At 44.9% G+C, this 26,423-nt stretch overlaps 1 protein-coding gene across 1 annotated transcript in view; it reads left to right on the top strand.

Moving 5' to 3' along the window:
* The window catches only part of SEL1L3 (SEL1L family member 3), an 86,785-nt gene that overhangs the window by 16,695 nt on the left and 43,667 nt on the right, over positions 1-26,423 (top strand). The window contains exons 6-8 of the mRNA XM_073574703.1: positions 1,732-1,790; positions 13,172-13,304; positions 15,220-15,352. Coding sequence (XP_073430804.1) covers positions 1,732-1,790; positions 13,172-13,304; positions 15,220-15,352 — 325 coding nt within the window. The remainder of the gene's footprint in view (positions 1-1,731; positions 1,791-13,171; positions 13,305-15,219; positions 15,353-26,423) is intronic.

The raw sequence follows: 26,423 nt of genomic DNA, 5'->3' as shown, positions 1-26,423 counted from the left end.
CCGGATGACTTCTTGATTGTGGGGAAAAGTTTCTCGCTGTCAGGAACAGGACAGAATAGTCATGGACACATTACAATCTCTGGGATGGCAGCTAAATCTAAAAAAAAATCCAGACTGAAACCAGCAATGGTACAGGTGTTCTTGGAGCCACTAATAGATTCAGTGTCACAGGAGTGTCTCCTCCTAGAGGGAAAAAAAAGAGCATAAGATCAAACAATTAGTGTTGGAATTAATAAAGCTGGAAATGACTCAAGAAAGCAATGTCGTTGTTGGGGTCCCTAACCTCTTGCATACCAGTGGTGAAATGGGCTCCGTTCCATACAAGGGGACTACAGTGGTGCATACTACAAAACTATCTGACACTGTAGTACTAGAGCGAAAGCTTTACCCTCCCAGACTCATTAGTCCGGTCACTCAGTTGGTGCTTGCAGGTTGAATCGGCCCCAAGAGGACTACCCTGGGTATACAGAGCTTCCAGGGTAGTCACAACAGATACCAGTCCCTGGGGGTGGGCATCCCACCTAGACACCCTGTGGCTCCATAATCCCTGGGTCCAGAAGAAAGGGGCCTGTCATCAAATTAATGGGAGCTTCTGGTGGTTGAAAGGGTACTAAACAGGTTCTTACCACAACTATGGGGGCAACATGTGAGTCCTGTCAGACAACCAGTTAGCAGTGGCCTACATAAATCACCAAGGGGGCACCCAGTTTCGAACACTGATGCAAATAACAAATGATTCTATGTCTGGCAAAACATTTCATCTCTATCGTCCCTGGATATCTGAGTAGACCTCCTGAAGGCAGACTTTCTAAGCCGCAATCAGGTGGGACAAGGAGAATGGTGCCCAAAAAGTCAATTTTCAATCAGATTGTAGACATGTGGGGTCAGCCCAAGATGGATCTTTGCTTCAAGAGCCAACAGAAGGTTCAGAAATTTTGTTCCCCAAGTCCAGCAGACAGGCCGATGGCAGTAGACTCTCTTCAGAATAGTGGACATCAGGACTCCTATATGCCTTCCCTCCAGTCTTGAAAGAGATCAGGGAAGACAAAGCCAGAGTAATCTTGATAGCCCCGTTTTGGCCAAAGAGGCCATGGTTCTCCTGGCTAAGGACAATGTCCATGTCAGATCCGTGGGTACTCCCAGTGGACCAGGACCTTCTAAGGGTGTGTATCCACGTAGCGGATTACATTCGGATTAGCTGCGGATTGAACACTGCGTCCTGCCGCAGCGTTTAATCCGCAGCGGCCAGATGTTCCTGCATAGTGGAGGGGACTTTATGAAAACCCATCTCCACTGTGTCCGACTAGAGTTATCAGTCTTAACAGAGTCCTTTTGAGCCACTGAACAGTGTCAAAGGATGAGACCCAAACATTCCTCCCAGATCGGTGCCGTTCCTTAGTGCTGCAGCCCATGTCTGTCTCCAGACCTTCGTCACCTCCCTGGTCCCGTTAAGTGTTGTAGTGGATGATCCCTTTAGTCTGCCATACACATTAGATGGCTCTTGCTCGAATAAGAATTCAGCAAAATAATCACTAAGGCTCTTACTACTGGGACTTTCAACAAGCACAGGAATCGCCAGAAATCAAACACTTTACAACAATTCAAATTGTCTATGTAACTGTATTACGAGAGTATAAGAGAGTACACCGTGATGGACAGACCGTGCGTGTCAGTGTCCATATTTTGCACTAGTTCAGATTCCTTTTCTAACCCCCTGTGTTCTGTTTGTAGGCAGTATTAAAACTCATTTTTGGAGAAGATTTAGAAGAGTTTAACAGCGAATCTTTCAGGTGAGGGATGGTTTTTCTGCATTCTTAAAATAGGAGTGAGTCCTCAAGGGGAAATTTATACCTATTTTTCATGTTATAGTTAAAAATTGGTATGCATAACTTTTTCATCATAAATGGTAAAGGTATCTGATCTGCAGCCAGGATCTTGGAGCAGAAAGAGCTTTGATTGGACACTTTTGTATGAGAAGTTTCAGTAAAACTTACATTTTATTCCTTGAAACCCTGGTTTCTGTATCAATGGGAGTCCAGTGGGCAGAACTACTCAGTGATTGACAGTGTTCCGTGTGACTGTGCAGATGGACCTGTCAATCACTAGTAGGACCGCCCACTGGACTTCTATACATACAGATATCAGTGATATTCCATGAAAAAATACTTTACACTGGATCCTTTTCCACAATTTTATATATATTGTTTTGCTCAGCTTCTCCTCTTCTCTACGCCATGCTGCCCACAGATCAGACTGCATACATAATGTGACGGGTTCCCTTTAAATTAGATTAACATTAGTTGTAATGTTTGGTGTAACAGAGTATATTAATCTAACACCTGTATAATTTACACTATACAATTGTTTGGGCTTTGTGTTGTGGTGGTATAGGATTGTGCGTTTTACCTGTCATTATTCCTGTGCAAAATAAATGCAATCACAATATTGAATGGAAACACGTAGAGATGAGCGAAACGGATCTTAAAAGTTTGGGGTTCGTACCAGACAATTGGTGTCCACTGCTAAACGATTAACATGGACTCCTAGGAGTCCGTCCCAGAGAGAAATATTTATCAGCTCAAAAGTTCAGGTGTCCATTGTTCTCAGTGGGGTTCTGGTTCCTGAACCGAACTTTGGAATAAAGTTCAGGTTGGGTACCACAACCCAAATTTCCACGGGTCCTCTCATCCCTACTAGCAAGGTCTTATGTAACCGGCTGCATTTTACTATCTGTGTTACTTTGAGAGTCCCAGTCCTGCTGCACATCGAGTGACCTGAACTATCAGCATCATTGGAATTGTTCAGTGATGCTGCCTTTTTGGTGTCATAATACGGATAATGGTTACTGGCAGCACAAAATTAGATATAGATAATATATAATTTTAAACGGGCTTTCATTTGGTTTTAGCTAACTTTTATATTTTCATAGCTTTTTATTGGTGCAATGATACAGTATAATCGGTAAATTTATTTTAAACCGGGGGAAAAGGGAGGTGATTTAAACTTTTTAGTTTTTTAAAAATCCAATGGTAAAACATAAGTATCAGTGTGTGTGTGTGTGTGTATATAGTATAAATTGTGTTCTCAGCTTATGGCTAATGGGGACCTTGGATAGACCCCTTGGCTGCTATGGTAACATCGGTCCCCCAGGCACACATTTTGGGGGGCCAGTGGGCACTGGTGAGCGCGTGCAGTGGCGATCGCGCTATTTAGATGCTGCAGTCAATGATCTGAGAGACCTCTTAAATGGTTCACCAGCAGCGATCATCACTTATAGCTGCTGTTATGGGCAGGCGACATCTGTGTTGCATCTGCCCTGTATGGAGCGGGCACAGGTCCGGAGTCCACGCCATACACGGGCACCCTGTCCATGACGTACATGTATAGCAGGCTTTGCAAAGGGCTTAAAAGGCAATATTTAATAGCCAAACTCTTAAAACAGTACAATCCTTAATTTCCCTATAACAGAGACCCAAATATAAAACTTTATTAAATAGGTAAATATCATTAGGAAAAGTGGAAAAAAAAAAATCTCAAACTTAATGATGAAAATGCTTTGTCCTTTTTAAAGGGGCTATCCATCAACATCCAGAGCTGCTCACTTCCTCATAGAAAGTGGTGAAGACGTTCTGACCCCACAAACCTGAGACGTGCATGGTCTGCAGATGTGTGGGTCATCAGAACACTGTATGAATACTATGTGCCTGATACCCCCTGATCATGCTCTTGTCCCTGTAGATATGTAGGGTCATAATATTGACACCTCTCTCGTGATGGTCTCTGGACAGTGTTGGATACCCCCTTTACTATAGATCCTAAAGGCGGGGTCTCAATCCCCTGTGAGACTTCTTGCTTTTGAGCTTGGAGGTGCCACTGAGTGTGCAGCATGTTAACACAGGGGAGATCTGTGCTGCAGGATGCTCCTTTGTGGATGTAGTTATGCTTTTGGCTCTGGAGTTTGAAAGGGTAACACTTATTTTTCTGTTTTGTAAATCAATAGTAAATGTGAAAACAAGCAACTTTGTAATATCTCTCCAGAGAAATTTGCTGCTTTCTCCTTTTGGACTGATCTCATGGCTGCACAAAACCCACTTATACAATAAAAGACTTGACACAGAAAAACTTGGCAGAAAATTTGCCGTGCTGTTTATTAGGGTTACAAAAATAACTTTTAATAAATTAACTCCATAAATATATACCACCATAACAACACCAATCCACCCAATACCTGGGCGATTTCCCAAACGCCACGACACGAAGGGTCATGGCCCCCCAAAACAACACAGCCATCTCTCCACAATTGATTGGAGGTTCAAATTAAAAATGTCCAAACCTATGTCTGAAAGATGAATTGAATCTCTTCGATAAAAGCCGGGCAAGAAACCCTCAAAGTCCTCATGCCTGAATGAAAAACCGCCAACGAGCGGTAAAAATTTAAACATCCCTCTATTGACTCTCTTACGAATTTTTTCCATAAATAAGTATTCACGCTGAGACCACACTAATCTGGGGATGATTTCGGAAAATACAAAGAAAATGTCTGGAAAAGACTGCTTCAGGCCCGTAATATCAGAACGCAAGAAGGCCAAAAGATCAAGAGTTTTGACTTTTCCGAGATCATTACCAGCCAGATGGAAAATCACCAAATTAGGACGAGGGAGGTGAGAATAGCATTTCATAAATTCAAAAACAAAATTCGACCACCTCAAACCACAAACACTATGCCAGAAAATTTGAACTTCACTATGGTTAAGACAAGTTCTCGGTATAGGATCTCTGATGGGCTCTCTTCCTAGCCCAATGCACATAGGAATGTCCGATAATCCAGACAATCACTGGACCTGCAATAAAATAAAATTAAGAATCCTATAATTCATGTCTGATGTAAATTTTATATCTCCCAGACTCCCATCTTCCCAGCTTCATGATGTCAGATTGACAAAGACCAGATCTCGCTGCTTCTGTAGCCGCTCCTATTCGAAAAGAATGTGATGTTATATTGAGATGGTCTTTACCCAAAAAACGTAAACATTTCTTAAGAATGCAGTTGAATTGGAAAATCGTGGCGGGGGATTTATCCTCGTGAATCAGGAATGAACCAGAAGAGGTAATCCGAATACCGAGCCAAGCCCTGACGTTCGATATCGGACAGATGATTGAATCTGGAAAACTATTTAGTTGCAACCTGCAACCCCTACCCAATTGATCCGTTTTTGATTTTCGTATAAAAAGAAAAATGAAAGAATCATGCAGGCTAACATCCGAAAGCATTAAGCCGGAAGGATCAGACTTCTTACCAGAGACTAATTCGCTTATGCGGAGAGCTCCAAAAAAGGAAAGGGGGGGAAAAAGCAGAGCGAAAAAGAGCCGCTTCATAAGAATTTCTACAAACATTAGCCAACGATAAGCAAAGATCCCACAATAAGCAGATGGAGATAGGACGTCTGGGGTAAAATTACTCCTTTTGAAACCTCTTAAAAATTGTTTGATGGGAAATAAGCCTGTTAAAGGTGGATTACCTGATAATTTTAAGAAAAATGAAATTCCAGCAAAGTATTTTGCCACCGCTGCGACGGAAAGACCTTTTGCGACTAACATCTCTGCAAATAGTAAACCTGCATTAGGACTGGATACCATAAAATCAATATTATGCCATTGGCAAAATTCAATCCAAACCTGCCATGCAGCCGAATAATCTGCCCATGTTCTCTTAGAGACGGACTGCTCAATAAATTGAGGAATTAACTTTCCAATAAGCCCCAAACCGATGGTGGACAAGGAGTCGCTTCTGGGTCCGCGTTGGGAACCTGCTGATAAAAATATGACCATTCACCAGAGAGTAAAGATTTAACCGACAATTCCTTCTCAATACAACCTAACCTCGCTTTTAACCAAATATTGAACTTCAGGCAAAGTAAAACAAATTGTCTCAGAATTCTTGACGCCCAGATGTTCTTTGAAGATAGTGTTAATTGCGAAAACCACACCTTTATTAGAAGAGAGAAAAAGTAATCTACTATTCTGTAAGTCAGAGCCCCAAAGAAGGATAGCTAAAAATATTGAAAAAAGATCAGTCACAACTGCGTTACTGGATAGCTTCGAATCCAACCAAGCCTTGGGCCAATGCTGATTCGACCAGTGAGAAAGAAATAAGACTGCGCAGCCAGATAGCTCATCGCTAGCGGTTAAAAGAGGAAGAGAAGTAGCCATAACGAAATTGGATTGTAGGCAAGATCTGCCATTGAAATTTGACAAAAAAGAAAGCAAAATTTTTATGTCTTCCTTCAATTCAGAACCAATTCTAACGTGAGAGTGAGGGGAGGAAAGGCCCTTAGTGGCATCATAAAGACGCCTGGAGAAAACTCGACCAATAGGTATAATCCGCAGAGCAAAAGTTAACAAACCTAGCACCGATTGTAATTCTTTCAAAGTAGTTTTTTCCTGAGACAAAATCGCTGTGAGAGAAAACTGAATCTTCAACACTTTTTCAATTGGGAGGCTACACTCCATTTTTACGGTATCCAATGTAATACTTAAAAATTCGATAGAATGAGAAGGAAGGACTGTTTTATCGTGAGCAATTGGAACCCCAAAATAGCTACACATATCAATGAATTTATGAAGTGCAATTAAGCCGGAATCAGAATCAGGAGGACCAATAAATAAAAAAAAAATCTATGTAGTGCAATATACCAGACTCACTGCAGCTGGATTCCAATACCCAGTGTAGAAAGGTTGAGAAGCTCCTGAAATAAAAACACAAAAGGGAGAATCCCATAGGGAGACATCTATCAAAAAAATATTTGTTATCGAAGAAAAAACCCAGAGAATTAAAACCATCTGGATGGACTGGAAGAAGCCTGAAAGCTGATTTTATATCAGACTTTGATAACAAAGCAAGACGACCAAATTTCCTCAACAAATCCAGAGCTAAATCAAAGGAGGAATAATGAACAGAACATACAGATTTGTCCACCTCATCATTTAAAGATAATCCTTTTGGATATGACAAGTGATGAATTAAGCGAAATGACCCAACCTCTTTCTTGGGGACTACACCAAGGGGAGAAATACGAAAATTAACAAAAGGAGGGGACAAAAAGGGGCCAGCAAATCTGCCTAACGATACCTCGTGAAAAATCTCTTCTCTCGCCACCTCAGGATATGTAGATAAAGAAACCAAATTTTTGGATATTACACAGCCGGAACCTTGAAAAGTAGGAATAAGGAACCCAAAGGCAAAACCACGGAATAAAAGGTTACTGGTCTCCCGATTTGGGTATCTGCCTAACCATGGGAGCATTTTTTCCAGTCTCACTGGGGTCTGAGCCCTTTGAATTAAAGTCTCTGGGTGGTTGTTGAGAGGACTGCTTCTTAAAACATTTGAACACGGGGTGACCGTTACCGCAGAAGGAGCATTCGTGCCGAAATCTACAACTACTACTCCACTTACATACAGAATCATTAAAGGCAAAACAAAAACCTTTCCTCACGGTCGTATTAGGGCATTGCCTATTAACATATTGCCTTTGTGGAAGCATTACATTCAACCACAAACCTACATCTTTCACACCCCATTTAGCTTCAGGGTGTACAGCCAATTTTTGGCGGAAAGCTTCGTCGTAGTTTAACCAAGCGAAGCCTCCAAAATTCCTAGAAGCCTCCAATATTATATCCAAATGTTGAAATAGCATACTACAGAGATGAGGAAACTTTTCTCCGAGAACAGCCGAGTATATTGAAAAGGCCTGAACCCAATTGTTGAAAGACCTCAAGGAAACACGCCTGATGTCATCCTGTTCAGGTTTGTCCCTCTCAACCCTGCTCGGCTGGTCCCTGCGAGGGAGAAGGGAAAATAAATCTACGTGTTTATGTTCCCAAATCTGCTCTTTTGTGGAGGTGCTTAAGTGGAAACCCAATGGAGATAACTCGCATGTAAGAGCCTCTTTAAATGGGTTCTGGGGGGTTGCAGCTGTGCTGACACTGCGCTGTTCAATAATAACTGGGGTGTCTACAGAGGAAGCATTAGCTTTAGTAGATTCCCCCAAAAACCTCAGATAAAAGGTTTTTAAATAGCGTTTTAAAATCAATATCCTGTGGGACAGACAGGGGGACACTGATGTTCTCACCCCTTCTGGAAGCGATGTCCTCCACGGTCTGCGCAGGAGAGGAGCCAGCCCTCGAACCCTGTGGAACAGGAGTGCCGCTGCCGGTTGAAAGGACTTCATCCTCCGTTCCCCGGTGCTGAGACCCACGGGGAGGCGAACACCCGCTGGAGACTTCAACTGGAGCCGCTGCGGTACTATAGGAACCCGCCGCAGGGGCGCTCTTACGGCCGCGGCGGGCACCTGTACTGGAAGAAGACCCGGCCGGCGGAGCCGACAAGGACTGCTGATCTCAGGGAAGGTCTCACGTTGGGCTCCGGGACTTCTTTGCCGGCCGCCCTCTGGCTGAAGAACGCACTTCCTGTGCGCGTCTGGATCTCGGAGGCGACGCTGCCGTGGAGTAGGAGCTCGGGGGGGTCTCCTGACCCGGGAGGAACCACCGTGAACCGGAGAGGGTGCAGTGCTTGTAGACGGGGGCTGTGCCTGAGAACATGGCTCATGAGGAGGAGGGACGACCACCGGAGCCGCCACGACAGGTTTTATAGCTAAGCAGCTCCTTAGCCAATCCTCACTGCCAGCCCTAGCGATGAGTTGCTGAAGCAGGTCATCCATCAGGTAATGAATCTTCTTTCTTCAGATGCTGACGTAATGCCACACAGAGATAAGCACGGGCTATTTATAGAAAACACAATAAGCCCGCCAAAATGCCACAACCAATCAATATTCAAATAGAATTGGGCGCCAAGAACCGGTTAAACCAGTTCTAGCTTGTTTATATTTACATAGCTTCACCTGACTGAGCCTTAATGACCTTCAATTGACCCAATATTAACCCCATCAAAACAGAAGTTTATACATAAAACGAGGGGTCTATGCGGCCATGAGTCCTCCCCCCTTTATTTTCTTTTGGCCAACGGGGGAGGGGGGGGGGCGCTAACATTCTCAAAATTCTGAGTTCACAAGTAAAATCTGTCTTCAGTGAAATACATATCTTTCTATTACAAAGATAGGAGGTGGCAGTTAGTGCTCATAAAATTCTATGGAGAACTGTTACTGTTTTAACCCCTTTCCTACATTGGACGTACTAGTCTGTCCATGTGACCTGGGACCTAAGTCCCAAGGACTGAATAGTACATCATAGCGATCAGGGGCGAAACCCCAAACGCCCCCCCCCCCCCGTGGGGAGCGCTGCTGATCGCGGCCGGGTGTCTGCTTATCACAGCTGACACCCGGCACTATGTGTCAGAGGTGGTCACGGACCACCCCGGCACGTTAACCCCTGGCACACCGCGATCAAACATGTTCGCAGTGTATTGGGGGCATAGGAGAGAAGCGCGCAGGGAGGAGGCTCCCTCCGTGCTTCCCTGCGACCCCCAGAGCAGCGCGATTTGCTACGCTGCTCTGGGGGCCTCCTTCCCTGCAGGTCCCTGGATCCAATATGGCGGCAGGGGCCTGCAGGGGCCTGCAGGGAGCCGGCTTCCTCACTGCTTGCAGAGCACAGGCATGAGGAAGCCTGTGCAGCGCCTGTCAGATTGCTGACCTGTCATAGCGATCTGTGATGTGTAAGATCAGCGATCTGTCACATGACAGTGATGTTCCCCCAGGACAGTGTAATAAAGTTAAAAAAATCGTTAAAGTAAAAAAACTCCCTAATTCCTTTTTTTTGAAAATAAAAAAAGTACACATTTGGTATCGCCGCGTCCGTAACGACCCGCCCTATAAAACTGTCCCACTAGTTAACCCATTTATTGAACCCCTTAAAAAAATAAAAATAAACAAAGCAAAAAATGCTTTATCATACCGCCGAACAAAGTGCAATGACGGATATAAATAACCATGGTACCGCTGAAAACATCTTGTCCCGCAAAAAAACAAGCCACCACACAACGTCATCAGTGAAATAGTTATAGCTCGCTGAATAAAGCAATGCAAAAATATCTTTTTATATAAATGTTTTCATTGCATAAAACCGCCAAAACCTAAAAAGACATAAATGAGGTATCGCTGTAACCGTGCTGACCTGAAGAATAATAACGCCTTATCAATTTTACCGCATGCAGAACGGTCTAAACACACCCCCCCAAAATTCATGAAACGCTGGTTTTTGTTCATTCTGCATCCCAAAAATCGGAATAAAAGCGATCAAAAAAAGTCACGTGCCTGAAAATTGGACCAATAAAAAGTCATCTCGTCCCGCAAAAAAGACCTCACATGACTCGGTGGGTCAAAATATGGAAAAAATTGTAGCTCTCAAAATGTGGTGATGCAAAAACTATTTTTACAATAAAAAGCGTCTTTTAGCGTAGGACAGCTGCCAAATGTAAAAACCGCCATAAATAGTAAATCCAACCCACCTTTTATCACCCCCTTAGTTAGGGGAAAAATAATAAAATATAATGTATTTATTTCCATTCTCCGGTTAGGGGTGTATTGGGGGGGTGTTTCCACTGTTTTGGCACATCAGGGGCCTTCCAGATGCGACATGGCGTCCAATCTCAATTCCAGCCAAAAAAGTCAAATGGTGCTGCTTCCTTTCCGAGCGCTGCCATGCACCCAAATAATGGTTTATACCCCCACATATGGGGTATCGGCGTACTCTGGACAAATTGCACAATAACTTTTCTAGTCTAATTTCTTCTGTTACCCTTGGTAAAATAAAAAAATTGAACCTGAAGTAAATTTTTTGTTAAAAAGCTAAATGTTTGATAAATATATAATATAATTTTTTTTTTTTTTTTTTTTTTACATTCAAAAATTTTCTGTTTTCTGGCATATAGATGCCTCCAGGTGACTTCAAATGTGAGGTGGTCCCTAAAATATAAAAAAAACTTTTGTAAATTTTGTTAAATTGGTCAAACTTTAACCCTTAACGTCCGAACAAAAAAAATTGTTTAAAATATTGTACTGATGTAAAGTAGACATGTAGGAAATGTTAGTTACTAACTATTTTGTGACATAAATCGGAGCATTAGGGGCATAAAAATTAAGTTTGAAAATTTTAAAAAATTTTTGCCAAATTTTACATTTCTTTCACAAACAAGAAATTTTACTATTGTAAAGTACAAATGTCATGAAAAAAAATCTCCACCACATAAAGTGAGTGGTCAGATTTCAAAATTAAGGCCTGGTCATTAACCCTCAAAGTGGCTTGGTCCTTAAGGGGTTAAAAACCAAAAAACCCACAATGGTCACAGAAATAACTTTGAATCTGACAAAAGTAGTAATCCAAAATCAATAAAAATGAACAAATGAAAATCAGACATTGCTTTTCAACCATGCTTCCACAAAATTTAAAAACAAAACATTAAATAGGCCTTGACAAATGATGGCACCCTTGAAAATAATGTGACAAAAGGGACATGTCTACTAATTGGCATCACAGGTGTCTACAATCTTGGAATCAGTGAGTGGGCCTGTATAGAGGCTACAGATACTCACTGTGTTTGGTGATATGGTGTGTATCACAGTCAACGTGGGCCAGAGGAAGCAAAGGAAAGAGCTGTCTCAGGAGATTAGAAAGACAATTATAGACAAACATGTTAAGGTAAATTTGTAAGACCGTCTCCAAGCAGCTTGATGTTCCTGTGAATACAGTTGCACATATTCAAAAAATTTACACTCCATGGGACTGTAGCCAACCTCGCTTGATGTGGCCACAGGAGGAAAACTGATGACAAATCAAAGACTGAGAATATGAATGGTAATAAAAGAGCCCAGAAAAACTTCTCAACAGATTAAAGGTGAACTTCAAGCTCAAGGAACATCAGTGTCAGATCGCACCATCTGTTGTTGTATAAGCCAAAGTGGACTTCATGGGAGATAACCAAGGAGGACACCACTGTTGGTGGGGAGGGGGGGGGGGGGGGGTGGTGGAAATCTTCAAGACAGACTGGAATTTGCCAAACTACATGTTGACGAGCCACAGTTTCTTTAAGAATGTTCTATGGACGGATGAGACAAAAATGGAACTTCTTGGCAAGGCACATCAATAAAAAAAACACTGTCCCTATTGTGAAACATGGAAGAGGCTCTTATGTTCTGGGGCTGCTTTTCTGCATCTGGCACAGGGTGTGTAGAATCTGTGCAGGGTACAAAAATCTCAAGACTGTCAAGGGATTCTAGAGAGAAATGTGCTGCCCAGTGTCAGAAAGCTTGGTCTCAGTCGCGGGTCATGGGTCTTGCAACAGGATAATGACCCAAAACAGTTAACACCCAAGAAAGAGGAAGACACTGGACTATTCTGAAGTGGCCTTCTATGAGCCCTGACCTAAATCATATTGATCATCTTTGGAAAGAGCTGAAACATGTCTGGAAAAGGCAACCTTCAAACACGAGACAACTGGAGCAGTTTGCTCTTGAGCAGTGGGCCAAAATACCTGTCGAGAGGTGTAGAAGTCTCATTGGCAGTTACAGGAATCGTTTGCAGTGATTACCTCAAAAGGTTATGCAACAAAATATTAAGTTATTTTCATAGACTTTTGATTTTATTACGCTTTGTCAGATTCAAGTTTTCTGTCATTAAACTGTGTATATATGTATTATATTATACACTTTAACATTCGATACTCTGGTATAATGCAATGCATCAGCACTTCAATACATTATACATGTCAGTATTGCACTGACAGAAGCATCCTAGACCATACCAATGGCATGGTCTAAGCGGGCCAACTTCACTGATACACCCGTAGGTTGACAAGACTCTATGGTTGCCTTGACATCACGAGGGCGCCAACTGGAAGGGAGAAGAGCGAGCCCCCTCCCTCTCCTAGCCTCCTAAATGTAGCAGCATTTAAAGGGTTAAACAGCTGGGTGTGGTGCAGACACTGCTCCTGGGTGGGCCATCCGGGGTTCAGTTATCTTGTAAGCTGAGCTCCCAGTGCAGGCATGGCTATTGTGCTGGTCATGATCACCATGACGTACCTATGTCAACGGTCGGGAATCCCTACTCAACCATGACGTATAGGTACGTTAAAAGTTCTAAAGGGGTTGTAAATGCAAAAAGTAGAATTACATTTGCTTGTGGTGATTCCATTGGATATCTAAGAGTATTTCTATTTTTAAAGTTTTGACGAGAACATTTATTTCGATGATACCAATGGATACTTCGTAGTCGGAGGAAGCAACTATATGATCGGTATTAATGGATTCTTTGGGCCTGTGAAATATTATCGGCTGAAGGCTCTATGGATGTATCAGGTACATGTAAATGTGGTGTGCCCCATGCTGATTCTACAGTGTCATCTGATTCATGCTTTAGAGGTTTAATAGTAAACCATACATGCAACTTTTTAACAGATGAACAAAAAGAAAAACCAAGTTGTAATCTTCAAAGCTGCAGCTGATTTTTCTTTTTCGTCACTTTGTTTTAATTTATATTGTGGTTTATCGCTGCTGAAAATGAATCCAGTTATTTATAACTGAGCGTACAGGGGACCATATACAGTGGGTACAGAAACTGTTAAGACCCCTTTAAATTTTTCAGTTTCGTTGCAGCTATTTTGTAAATTAAAGTGTTTTTTTTTTTTTTTTACTCCGCACCCCTCCTTGACTGAAAAAAAACAAATATAGAAATTTTTGCAAATTAAGAGACTGAAATATCACATGGTCATAAGTATTCAGACCCTTTGCTCAGACACTCATATTTAAGTCACATGCTGTCCATTTCCTTTGTGTTTAATTACACTGATAGGACTTGGTTTGTAAAGGCGCACACCTGTCTATATAAAACCTCACCGTGCATGTCAGACCAACTGAGAATCATTAGGTCTAAGGAGCAGGTCAAGAAGCTCAGACATAATTATGGCAAGGCACAGATCTGGCCAAGGTTACAGAAGAATTTCTGCAGTACCTAAGAGTGGCCTGCATAATTCTTAAATGGAAGAAGTTTGTAATCACCGGAAGTCTGCCTAGACCTGGCCGTCCAGCCAAACTGAGCAATCATGGGAGAAGAGCCTTAGTGACAGAGGTAAAGAAGAACCCCAAGATCACTGTGGATCTCCACAGATGCAGTAGGGAGATGGGAGAAAGTTCCACAAAGTCAACTATCGCTGCAGCCCTCCACCAGTCGGGCCTTTATGGCAAAGTGGCCTGACGGAAGCCTCTCCTCAGTGCCAGACATAATATGAAAGCCCGCATAGCTTGCTAAAAAAAAAAACACATGAAGGTCTCCCAGACTGAGAAATAAGATTCTCTGGTCTGATGAGACACAGACCAAGTATCCGCCTCTTGGACTAGTCGTCATAGTTGCATAGTCCATGGCCAAATTTTAAAAGTATTTCTTTGAAATGCAGTAAAGAGAAACATACATAATTATAATAAAAGTGCTGGTCTCTGATTCATGCCGCATGTGGTTTGAGAAACACAAATTTTGCAATCCAGGTTTTTTTTTTTTTTGGGACATTCAAAATGTTGGGAGCATTCATTATTATTTTTTATTTTTTTTTTTTTCTTAGTAAATGCATGGGGATTTTTAGCTAAACGAAACACCATTAGATAGAGATATTATATTCTCATTTTTTTTTTGGCTGCTTGCCTTCTATTTCCTCTGCGGATGGCAGACTCGCTGGTAACTCCTGCTGCAATGACAATGAGCTCCTTCTAACCACCGTGACCAAGTATATCTATGCAGCTTTCACGCTTGGCTGCTGGCCAGTCCGAACATTGTGATGAGATAATGATCGGTGTTACACGGCAGTCTGCCGCACACTTAATCTGATTTATAATTAGCTGAGAGTTGAACTTTGTGGTCATAACAAGATTGTTCAGAAAAATTACAAGATGGCAGTTTTCCTTCCCAGCTTATTTAGACATTTGTGCTAACTGATCCAAGTACTGCTAGTGCACAGACTGGCCACAGCTCTCCTGACCAGAGTGTCTGATTCATATTTGAGGCGGTCCCGCTCGGGTTGGGAGCCCTGCAGTCAGTCTGTGCATTGGGGTCTGATCTTGGACTGGTCTGTAGAATCATCTGAATGAACTTCAGTGTATGTAGATAGATGGATAGATATCATTATTATTATTATTTTTTTTTTTTTTTTTCTTCCCCCATTTTTGAAATTGTGGGGTGGAATGGACCAAAACTGGATTTTAGTTTGTTATTGTGCCGTTTCAGATATCAAACCCCCTCCCAGATGATAAGATTTACCATCAGATAGGAAAACATTACCTCAGGTGTGCGCGTGTCAGACTAACAATTCTACCACATCTATGTATTCTACAGGAGAAACATGACCTGGAGACTAAGTGTAAGTACAAAGAACTGCTATATATCATCCTTATCTCAAGTGTGTGTATATGTATGTGTGTGTGTGTGTATATATATATATATATATATATATATATTTTATATATTTTTTTTTTTTTTTTTTTTTTTTACAGGTTTTATTCAGTAAGTTGTTTAGTGGGTTTTTTTTTTTGGTTGAGCCAGTTGTTACTCGTTGGGTAACTTTAGAGTACGTTCATTTTTATAAATTTATACTTTGGGAAAAAAATTTATTTATTCATACTCCCATGACAGCACGATGAGAGAGGGGATCCGCCCTTCAGGAACAGTAAACCTACAGATACAAAAGGGTGGCACCTCTCCCACGAATCAGTTGGTTTCCTGAGGGGACGGGACCCTACAGATGGAATCCGGATGGGTCCCAGGCCGACCGGCCGGTACAGGTAGCAGGGGGGGGGGTCTCCTACCTCGGCCAGGTGCGGAGCTCCTGGAGATGCCACGCTGGTCCTGGATGGGCTGCACGGCAGTGGCGTGTACAGAAAGGAGCGGTGGCCGGAGGATATCAGACTCCAGGGGAGAAAAGAGCCGCCGCTGGTGAGTATGCCTCCGGGGGTCTCCCTGCTCCGGCAGGGCGGTGGCTGTGGTTGGGGGGGGGGGGGGCGTGGCTGCATGGTGGTCGGAGACTGAAGAACGCCCGGGCATCCTGCGTGACTTCCTGTTACACAGGAAGTGTGTGCAGGGTCGCGGTGACATTAGGGGCGGAGCCTGGGGACGCTTCCAGGTCAGCGGCACCACTGCGCAGGTGTGAAGATTCCAAGATGGCAGCGCCCGGTAAGCGCCGACTCACTGGCCGATAGCGGCGCCAGCTGAGGGGGGCCCAACTGGGGGGGGGGGGGGGGGGGACACGGCATGTCTGCTGTTCGGCGGAGGGGTATATAAGAAGGGCCCAAGGGGGTTCCATGCTTTTGGCGACATTATTGCAAACGGATTAATGGAGCGCGAACGAGAGCGGCAGCAGCGACAATAATCACTGCCGCCCCTAGAGGACCATCGGCAGGTCAAACAAAAGACAGAATCCCGGGACAGTAAGGAGCGTGCCAAACTGAGTGACCAATCCAGTCATAAAAGCTCCTCCAGACAGACGGGAGCATTAACTGAGAAAGATCCCCCTCATTCTCTGGTACTTAATTGCTGCACTTGTAAGTGATCTACGTGAATGTTCACTCAGTGACGGGGCTTCCCTCTGTTTTATTCTCAGGGGAAGAAGTCCACGAGTAAGGCAAAACAAGGGAATGCGCTCTGTGCATGCCCATTGCCAGACTCGTGTCCAAAAAGGTTGTGTCCCCCTGTATCCAGCAGATGGTGGAGGAAGAATCGCCCGTAATAGCCGCAAGCTCAAAAGACAGTCAGGGCAAAGATGAGAGAAACCCTGAAATCCCTGTCCCAACTAGAGCTCAAAGGTTGGGGACCCTTTGGAGTCAGATTCCTCAGTAGAATGGAGAAGTAGGGACTCCCCTGACTCATCCCCCCCCCCCCCCCCCCCCCTCGTCATCCTCCAGAGGAAGAGGATTCCGTCCGGTTTTGTCGGCCGCTAGACCGGGTGGGCAAGCTGGTAAAGGCGGTGAGAGGAACAATAGAAGTGGAGGAGCCTAAATCGCAATTATCCATACAGGATGTCATGTTCGGGGGGCTGGAGCAAAGAAAGCGAAGGGACTTCCCTTTCAACGAAAAGATTCAGGATCTAATTTGTAGAGAATGGGGGGGGGGGGGGGGCGGAACCAGATAAGAGGGGTTCGCTACAACCAGCCCTCAAACGTAGATAATGACAAGGCCCTTAAATTACTGTAGATGCGGCAATCGCCAAGGCATCAAAAAAATCCTCACTACCCTTCGAGGACTTGGGGACCCTTAAAGACCACCCCCCCCCCCACCCCCCTAGACAGGAAAGCAGATACCATCTCCCAGGTTCCTTTAAGGAAGGCAGCCAGTTCTTTAAGATCAGCAGTAGCCTCAACACGCATGGCCAGGTCCATGATGATCTGGTTAGACCAATTGGAGTCTCAATTAAAACAAGGGATACCTAGACAGACAATTGTAGGCGCCCTACCAGTAATCCAGGAGGCCGCAGCCTTCCTAGCGGACACCTCAGCCGATGCGGTTAGAATGGCCGCCAGGGCAGCAGGACTCTCCAATGCGGCTCGTAGAGCCCTGTGGCTACAATGCGGCTCGTAGAGCCCTGTGGCTAAAGTGCTGGCCGGGAGACATTCAGTCCAAGGCAAAGCTCTGCACTATCCCGTGTGAAGGGGAATATTTGTTCGGAGCAGTCCTGGATGAGTTGCTTGAGAAAGTCGGGGACAATAATCTTTATTTATTTTTTTTTTTTATATAGCGCTAACATATTCCGCAGCACTTTACAGTTTGCACACATTATCATCGCTGTCCCTGATGGGGCTCACAATCTAAACTCCCTATCAGTATGTCTTTGTAATGTGGGAGGAAACCCACGCAAACACGGGGAGAACATACATACTCCTTGCAGATGTTGTCCTTGGTGGGATTCGAACCCAGGACTCCAGCGCTGCAGTGCTATCCATGGGCGATAAGATAAAGTTGCCTAATTTGTGGACCGCATCCTACCGACGTCTGTTCAATAGGAGATCGGTCAAGGGAGAAGGCGCAACCCATCACCTAATAGAGACTGTCCCAGATGGGAATATCTAAGGATGAGACGTACGGGCTTTATGTTCAGGCGTTCTTCGAGAGGGCGAAAGAAACCAGGCCAATGACTAGCGGTTCCCGTGGGGGGGGGGGGGGGGTAGACTGCCAGCCTTCCTCCTAGCATGGCTGCAGATTACCAATAGTGACTGGGTGCGGAACATAATATCCACCGGACTCAGACTGGAGTTTAGTTATGTTCCTCGGGATACCTTTAAACTAACTCCCTTACGATCTTCGCCACTTGAACAGACTTCTTTAGAAGCAGAAGTCCTGAGTTTTTGCCTGAAGAAGGTCCTGGTGGAGGTTCTGGAATCTGAGAGAGGTAGAGGCTTCTACTCTCCCCTGTTCCTGATACAAAAGCTGGATAAATCATTTAGGACCATTATTAATTTACGTTCCCTTAATGAATTTTTGGTTAATCGAACCTTTTAAGATGGAGTCTCAGTTCAGCAATAAAAATGTTGTTTTGAAGGGTGTTTTATGGCAGTCGTGGATTTGAAAGACGCGTACTATCATGTGCCTATCCACACAGACTTCCAGCAGTTCCTGAGAGTGGCGGTTTCAATGGACAGTCTAATCTGTCATTTTCAGTTTAGGGCTCTTCCTTTTGGTCTCAGCAGCGCCCCGGGTATTTACGAAGATAGTGGCCTAAGTCATGGCCCATCAGCCTCCCGCAGATATCTTGATTGTCCCGTACTTAGACGATTAGAAAGGGCTAAGTCCAGACTAGAGCACCTCGGATGGATAATAAATTACGAGAAATCCCGGTTTCAGCCCACAAGAGTCCAAAAGTTCCTAGGCTTACTGTTAAATTCAGAAACCCAGCAGTGCCTTCTGCCATCAGATAAATTGTAGCACATACAACAGCAGGTACTTCAGGCGATTGATAAACCCTCTGACCCTCAGGCAAGCCATGTCTGTTATGCTCTCTGACCTCATGTATGCTAGCAGTTAGGTGGGCGCAGTTTCACACTAGATCCCTTCAGAAGGACGTCCTAGTTAGCGACAGGGCCTTAGAGGGGTCTCTACAGGGTCAGATATCTTTGAGCCCCTTCACTCTTAACCCCTTCCTGACATCCGACTTACTATCCCGTCCATGGGACTCGGGCCCCTATGCCCATGGACGGGGTAGCACGTCTACTGCGATCAGCGGCGCCCACGTGGTGAGCGCCGCTGATCGCAGCCGGGTGTCAGCTGATTATCACAGCTGACACCCGACACTATGTGTCATGGGCGGTCACGGACCGCCCCCGACATGTTATCCCCTTGCACACCGCGATCAAACATGATCGCGGTGTACCGGGAGTTAAAGGGAAGCATCGGCAGGGAGTGGGCTCCCTCCGTGCTTCCCTGAGCCCCCCACGGCAGCGCAATGTGCAGCGCTGCTGCGGGGGGCTCCTTTCCTCCAGGCCCCCGAATCCAAGATGGCGACAGGGGCCTTCGGGGGCCTGGAGGAAGCTGGCCTCCTCAGTGCCTGCAAAGCGCAGGCAAGAGGAAGTCTTCTTCAATGCCTGTGACAGATTGCTGATCTGTCACAGTAATCTGTGATGTGACAGATCAGCGATCTGTCACAGGACAGTGATGTCCCACCTGGGACTATTTAATAAAGTAAAAAAAAAAATGAAAAAAAGTGTAAAAATTTAAACGCCAAATAAGTTAGTAAAAAAAAAAAAATTCCCCAATAAATTCATTTTTTGAAAATAAAAAAAAACAAAACAATAAAAGTACACATATTGGGTATCGCCACGTCTGTAACGACCCGCCCTATAAAACTGTCCCATTCGTTAACCCCTTTAGCGAACCACTTAAAAAATAAATCATTTTTTGCTTCGTTTTTTATTTTTATCATACTGCCAAACAAAGTGTAATAACGCGCGATCAAAAAGACTCATATAAATATCCATGGTACCGCTGAAAACGTCATCTTGTCCCGCAAAAAACGAGCCGCCACACAGCATCATCAGCGAAAAAATAAAAGTTATAGCTCGCAGAATAAAGCGATGCAAAAATAATTTATTTTTTATATAAAATAGTTTTCCCTTTACCCATGACAGCACCACCTGAGAGAGGGATCCGCCCCGCCAGGACAGGAACCTACTGAGACATAAGGGGCGGCACCTCTCCCCCGCTTCAGTTGGGTTCCTGTCCTGGAAGGTTAACAGTATATTAATCGGGGTTTTCTATTGTATGCTTCACCCTGTAGGAAAGGCCCAGAAAAGCGGGAAGCAAGAAGAATAGGGATTGTGCTATATGTAAATCTCCCCTAGCAAGAGACTGGCAAAAAGATCTCTGTGCTTCGTGCATTCAGCGGACTATGGCGGAGGAAGCGCCTAGTTTCGCAGCCAATCTAATATCTGCCCTCAGGTCAGAAATGGAAGGCTCAATTAAGTCCTTATTGAAAAAAGGGAAAAAAAGCAGGAAGGATTTCCCTAGTTCCCCCTCAGATTCCGCGTCAGTATCATCTCAGGCGGAAAAATCATCCTCCTCAGACTCCTCAGATAGTGACACAGGGGGTAAGCCATGTTTCCCTGTAGAAGATACAGATGCCCTCCTAAAGGCCATTAGAACCACAATGGGCCTACAGGAAGAAAGGGCGGCTAAAACCCTAGAGGACGTCATGTTTGGGGGGCTTCAGGAGAGGAAAAAACGAACCTTTCCAGTAAACGCGAAAATCCAGGCGCTTATTGAGAAGGAGTGGAAAAAGCCTGAAAAATCGGGGACCCTTCCATCCGCCTCTAAGAGACGATACCCCTTTGAATACAAGGATACGGAGGTATGGGACAAAGTCCCAAAAATAGATGCAGCAGTGTCCAGATCTTCCAAAAGGTCGGCCCTGCCCTTGGAAGATGCAGGGGTTCTTAGAGACCCGCTGGACAAAAAAGCGGACTCATATTTGAGGCACGCATGGGAAGCGACAGCAGGAGGTCTAAAGCCGGCGATAGCGGGCACCTGCACGGCACGCTCCCTTATGATCTGGCTGCAGCAGTTAGAAGAGAAGCTGGCGTCAAGGGTCCCAAGAGAGAAGATCTTATCAGACATGTATCTCTTGCACGGGGCAGCGGCTTTTTTGGCAGATACCTCGGCGGACTCTATGCGATTGACAGCCAGAGCAGCGTCACTATCAAATGCTGCTAGACGCGCGTTATGGCTTAAGGGCTGTCCGGGTGACCTTCAGTCCAAGGCCAAATTATGCTCTCTCCCCTGCGATGGTCGATTCCTGTTCGGCAAGAACTTGGACGATATTCTGGAGAAAGCAGGAGATAAGAAAAAAGGCTTCCCCAGATTCCCTATGGATCAGAGGAGACAGCCCTTTCGGAGGGGGAGATTCAATAGAGGACGTCCTCCCGCTGACAGGAGAAGATGGGAGGATAAAAGAAAGAAAGAATCAGGGTTTATGTTTGGTGTCACCTCCACCTCAAAAAAGTCACCACAATGACGCCGGTATTCCAGTAGGAGGGAGATTGGCACTCTTTTTCCAGGCCTGGGAAAAGATCTCCTCCAATACCTGGATTCTGAGCATCCTAAAAGAAGGCCTGAAAATCCCCTTTATTCGTCAGCCAAAACCCGTGGTCGTCATCACACCTATCAGGAAGATGACCGAAGAACAACTGGCCTTAGAAACAGAAATCCTGAGCCTGATAGACAAGCGGGTACTGTCCGAGGTGCCACGCTTACAGGAAGGAAAGGGGTTTTATTCACCCCTTTTTCTAATAAAAAAACCAGATCAGTCGTTCAGGACAATCATAAATCTCAGACGCCTCAATCTTTGGATAAGGAACCCGACCTTCAAGATGGAATCAGTGACTACGGCAGTAAAGCTGCTACATCAAGATTGCTTCATGGCCGTAGTCGATTTAAAGGATGCGTATTATCACATCCCTATCCATCCAGATTACCAGAAATACCTGAGGGTAGCGCTTTATATTCAGGGCACACTAAGGCACATTCAGTTCAGGGCTCTTCCGTTTGGCATATCCATAGCCCCGAGGGTCTTCACCAAGGTCATAGCGGAAGTGACAGCCTTTCTCCGGATTCACGATACGGTCATAATACCATACCTGGACGATTTTCTTATAGTGGGCAGTTCAGAGGACCACTGTACAGCACAGTTGACTCAGGTGATCAACACCTTGCAAGAATTAGGGTGGATAGTCAATTTCAAAAAATCAAAACTACAACCCCTAAAGAAACAGACCTTCCTAGGATTTATACTGGACTCAGAAAGGCAAGAGTGTCTGCTCCCAGAGTCCAAGATAGAGAAGGTACAAAATCTGGCCTTGGCGGGCCGAAACCAACCATGTATGACATTAAGAAAAGCAATGTCCCTACTAGGTACCCTAACATCCTGTATTCCGGCGGTCAGGTGGGCTCAGTTTCACACCCGGCAACTCCAGGGGGAGATACTAAGAGCACAAAGATCGCTAAGAGGGCGTTTGGAAGGGAAGCTGGAGCTTTCCTCAAAAACCAGAGACTCTCTCAACTGGTGGTTGAACGGGACAAATCTGACCTTAGGAATACCATGGGACAGACAGGCGACAGATATAATTTTAACAGATGCAAGCTCCTCGGGGTGGGGGGCACACCTAAGGGGCCTCATAGGTCAGGGTTCCTGGACACCTCAAGAAAGGAAGGCATCCTCCAACCTGAGAGAACTGTGGGCAGTGGGCAAGGCCCTAAGCCACTTCATTCCGCTACTCCAGGGTCGAGACGTACGCATCATGTCAGACAACAAGGTAGCAGTGGCATACATCAACCACCAAGGTGGGACAAAATCACACTCCTTAATGGAAGCAGCAACAAACATTCTGAACAGTGCAGATGAACACCTACACTCCGTGACAGCCCTACACATAAAAGGGGCAGAAAACATAGAGGAAGATTTCCTGAGTCGCAATACCCTGAGGCAAGGAGAATGGGCGCTAAACCGGTCCATTTTTCAAAAGATAATTCAGCTTTGGGGGAACCGGTGATAGACCTCTTTGCAAACAAGCACAACAGGCAAACAGAAAGGTTCTGCTCTCTAAACCCGAGGGAAAATCCATGGGCAGTGGACTCGTTGCACATCCAGTGGAACTTCAGACTGGCTTACGCGTTCCCCCCCAGTAGCTCTGATCCCAACTGTGGTAAGAAAAATCAGAAACGATCAAGCCAGGGTGATTCTAATAGCTCCATTCTGGCCAAAAAGGCCCTGGTTTGCTCTGCTACGGAAAATGTCCCTCTCCGATCCATGGGTTCTGCCAGAAATCCCGGACCTACTAGCTCAGGGTCCAATATTGCACGCTCAGGTCAAAGGATTCCATCTGACGGCGTGGAATTTGAAAGGTCGCTTTTAATGGATAGGGGGTTCTCCCCTGGGCTGGTGGCCACTCTGCTAAAAAGCAGGAAACCGGTGACTACTAACATCTATGGCAGAACATGGGATAAATTCCTACAGTTCTTGGCTAAGCCGTTAGGAAAAGAACCCCCGATTAGGGCCATCCTAGAGTTCTTACAATCTGGGTTGCAGATGGGGTTAGCAGTAAACACACTTAAGGTTCAGGTGTCGGCACTAGGGGCGCTCTACAATTGCAAACTGGCATCAGATAGATGGATAGCCAGATTTATTAAATCCTGCCATAGAGCTAAGCCTATTCCAATACCCAGAATAGCCCCCTGGGATTTAAACCTGGTGTTAGAAGCCCTTACAAAAGATCCGTATGAGCCATTACATCAGCTACCCCTAAAGTTCTTGACCCTAAAAACAATCCTGTTAGTAGCCCTCACATCAGCCCGCAGGATAAGCGACTTACAGGCTCTCTCAGTAAATCCTCCTTACACGCAAGTCTTTCAGGATAGGGTAGTTTTAAGAACAGACCCCAGTTATCTGCCCAAGGTAGTATCAGATTTCCATCGGGGTCAGGAAATTGTCCTTCCATCCTTTTGCGAAAATCCAAAAAATCTGGGGGAGGAAAAATTCCATAGTCTGGATGTTAAAAGGGCTCTCGTAGAATATATATCTGCCACTAGCCAGTGGAGGAGGTCACAGTCCCTATTCGTAGCTTTTCAGGGTGCCAGGAAAGGCTATGGGGTTTCAAAAGGGACTATTGCTAGATGGATTAGGGAAGCCATTAGTGTAGCCTATTCAGCTAGTGGTATCCCGATTCCTGACGGCATCAAGGCTCATTCCACCAGAGCCGTGGCGACCTCCTGGGCTGAAAAGGCAGAGGTATCAATCGAACAGATTTGTAAGGCCGCTACCTGGGCCTCACCTTCAACCTTCTTTAAGCATTATAGATTAAATCTATCCTCCTCTGCTGACTTAACCTTTGGTAGAAGGGTGCTGCAAGCGGTGGTCCCTCCCTAAGGTGTTTCGAAGTCTCCAAAAATCTCTCAGGTGGTGCTGTCATGGGTGAAGGGAAAACCACCATGGTTACTTACCGGTAGCCGGTTTTTCCGGAACCCATGACAGCACCCGTACATTCCCCCCCTTTTTCACTGTATGGGTGTGCACAATTAGTAGGGTGTTGTGGTGTTGGATTAAACATGTAACTAACCGGGAAGTCCTCTCAATGCTCTGTAACCCAACTGAAGCGGGGGAGAGGTGCCGCCCCTTATGTCTCAGTAGGTTCCTGTCCTGGCGGGGCGGATCCCTCTCTCAGGTGGTGCTGTCATGGGTTCCGGAAAAACCGGCTACCGGTAAGTAACCATGGTGGTTTTCATTGCATAAAACCGACAAAACATAAAGACCTAAATGAGGTATCGCTGTAACCGTACTGACCCGAAGAATAAAACCGCTTTATCAATCTTACCGCACGCGGAACGGTGTAAACGCACTCCCCCAAAAGAAATTCATGAAACGCTGGTTTTTGTTCATTCTGCGTCCCAAAAATCGGAATAAAAAGCGATCAAAAAATGTCACGTGCCCGAAAATGGTACCAAAAAAAAGTCAACTCGTCCCGCAAAAAATAAGACCCCACATGACTCGGTGGGTCAAAATACGGAAAAATTATAGCTCTCAATATGTGGTGATGCAAAAACTATTTTTACAATAAAAAGCGTCTTTTAGCGTGCGACAGCTGCCAAAAATAAAAACCGCCATAAATAGTAAATCAAACCCCCCCCGTTATCACCCCCTTAGTTAGGGGAAAAATAATAAAATTAAAATGTATTTATTTCCATTAGGGTTAGGGCTGAGATTGGGGTTCGGGTTGGAGTTAGAATTGGGGGTTTCCACTGTTTGGGCACATCAGGGGCTCTCCAAATGCAACATTGCGTCTGATCTCAATTCCAGCCAATTCTGAGTTGAAAGTCATATGGTGCTCCTTCCCTTCCAAGCTCTGCCATGCACCCAAACAGTGTTTTACCCCCACATGTAGGGTATCAGCCTACTCAGGACAAATTGCAAAACAATTTTTGGGGTCCAATTTCTCCTGTTACCCTTAGGAAAATAAAAAATTGGGGGCAAAAATCAATTTTGTGGAAAAAATACGATTTTTCTTTATTTTCATGCCCGGGCATTATAAACTTCTGTGAAGCCCTTGGGGGTTCAAAGTGCTCACCTCACATCTAGATAAGTTCCTTAGGGGGTCTAGTTTTCAAAATGGGGTCGTTTGTGGGGGGTTTCCACTGTTTAGGTACATTAGGGGCTCTCCAAAGGCAACATGACACCCGCAGACCATTCCATCAATGTCTGCATTCCAAAACGTCACTACTTCCCTTCCGATCCCCGACGTGTGCCCATACAGTAGTTTTCTCCCACATATGGGGTATCAGCATACTCAGGACAAATTGGACAAAAACTTTTGGGGTCCAATTTCTCCTGTTACCCTTGGGAAAATAAAAAATGGTGACTAAAAGATCATGTTTGTGGAAAAAATACGAATTTTTTATTTTCACGCCCGGGCGTTATAAACTTCTGTGAAGCACTGGGGGTTCAAAGTGCTCACCACACATCTAGATAAGTTCCTTGGGGGGGGTCTAGTTTACAAAATGGTGTCATTTGTGGGGGGTTTCCACTGTTTAGGTACATCAGGGGTTTTCCAATCGCGACATGGTGTCCAATCTCAATTCCAGCCAAAAACGTCAAATGGCGCTGCTTCCCTTCCGAGCTCTGCCATGCGCCCAAATAGTGGTTTACCCCCACATGTGGGGTATCGGCGTACTCAGGACAAATTTCACAATAACTTTTAGGGTGCTGTTACCCTTGGAAAAATAAGAATTGAGGGTGAAAAGATCATTTTTGTGGAAAAAATATGATTTTTTTTAATTGTACCGCTGTACATTATAAACTTCTGTAAAGCCCTTGTGGGTTCAAAGTTCTCACCACATATCTAGATAAGTTCCTTGGGGGGTCTAGTTTCCAAAATGGGGTCACTTATAGGGGGTTTCCACTGTTT

This window comes from Dendrobates tinctorius, unplaced genomic scaffold, assembly GCF_039654945.1.
Source record: "Dendrobates tinctorius isolate UK_male_01 unplaced genomic scaffold, ASM3965494v1 ptg000039l, whole genome shotgun sequence".
NCBI lineage: Eukaryota > Metazoa > Chordata > Amphibia > Anura > Dendrobatidae > Dendrobates > Dendrobates tinctorius.
This window is presented reverse-complemented; position numbering and strand designations above follow the sequence as displayed.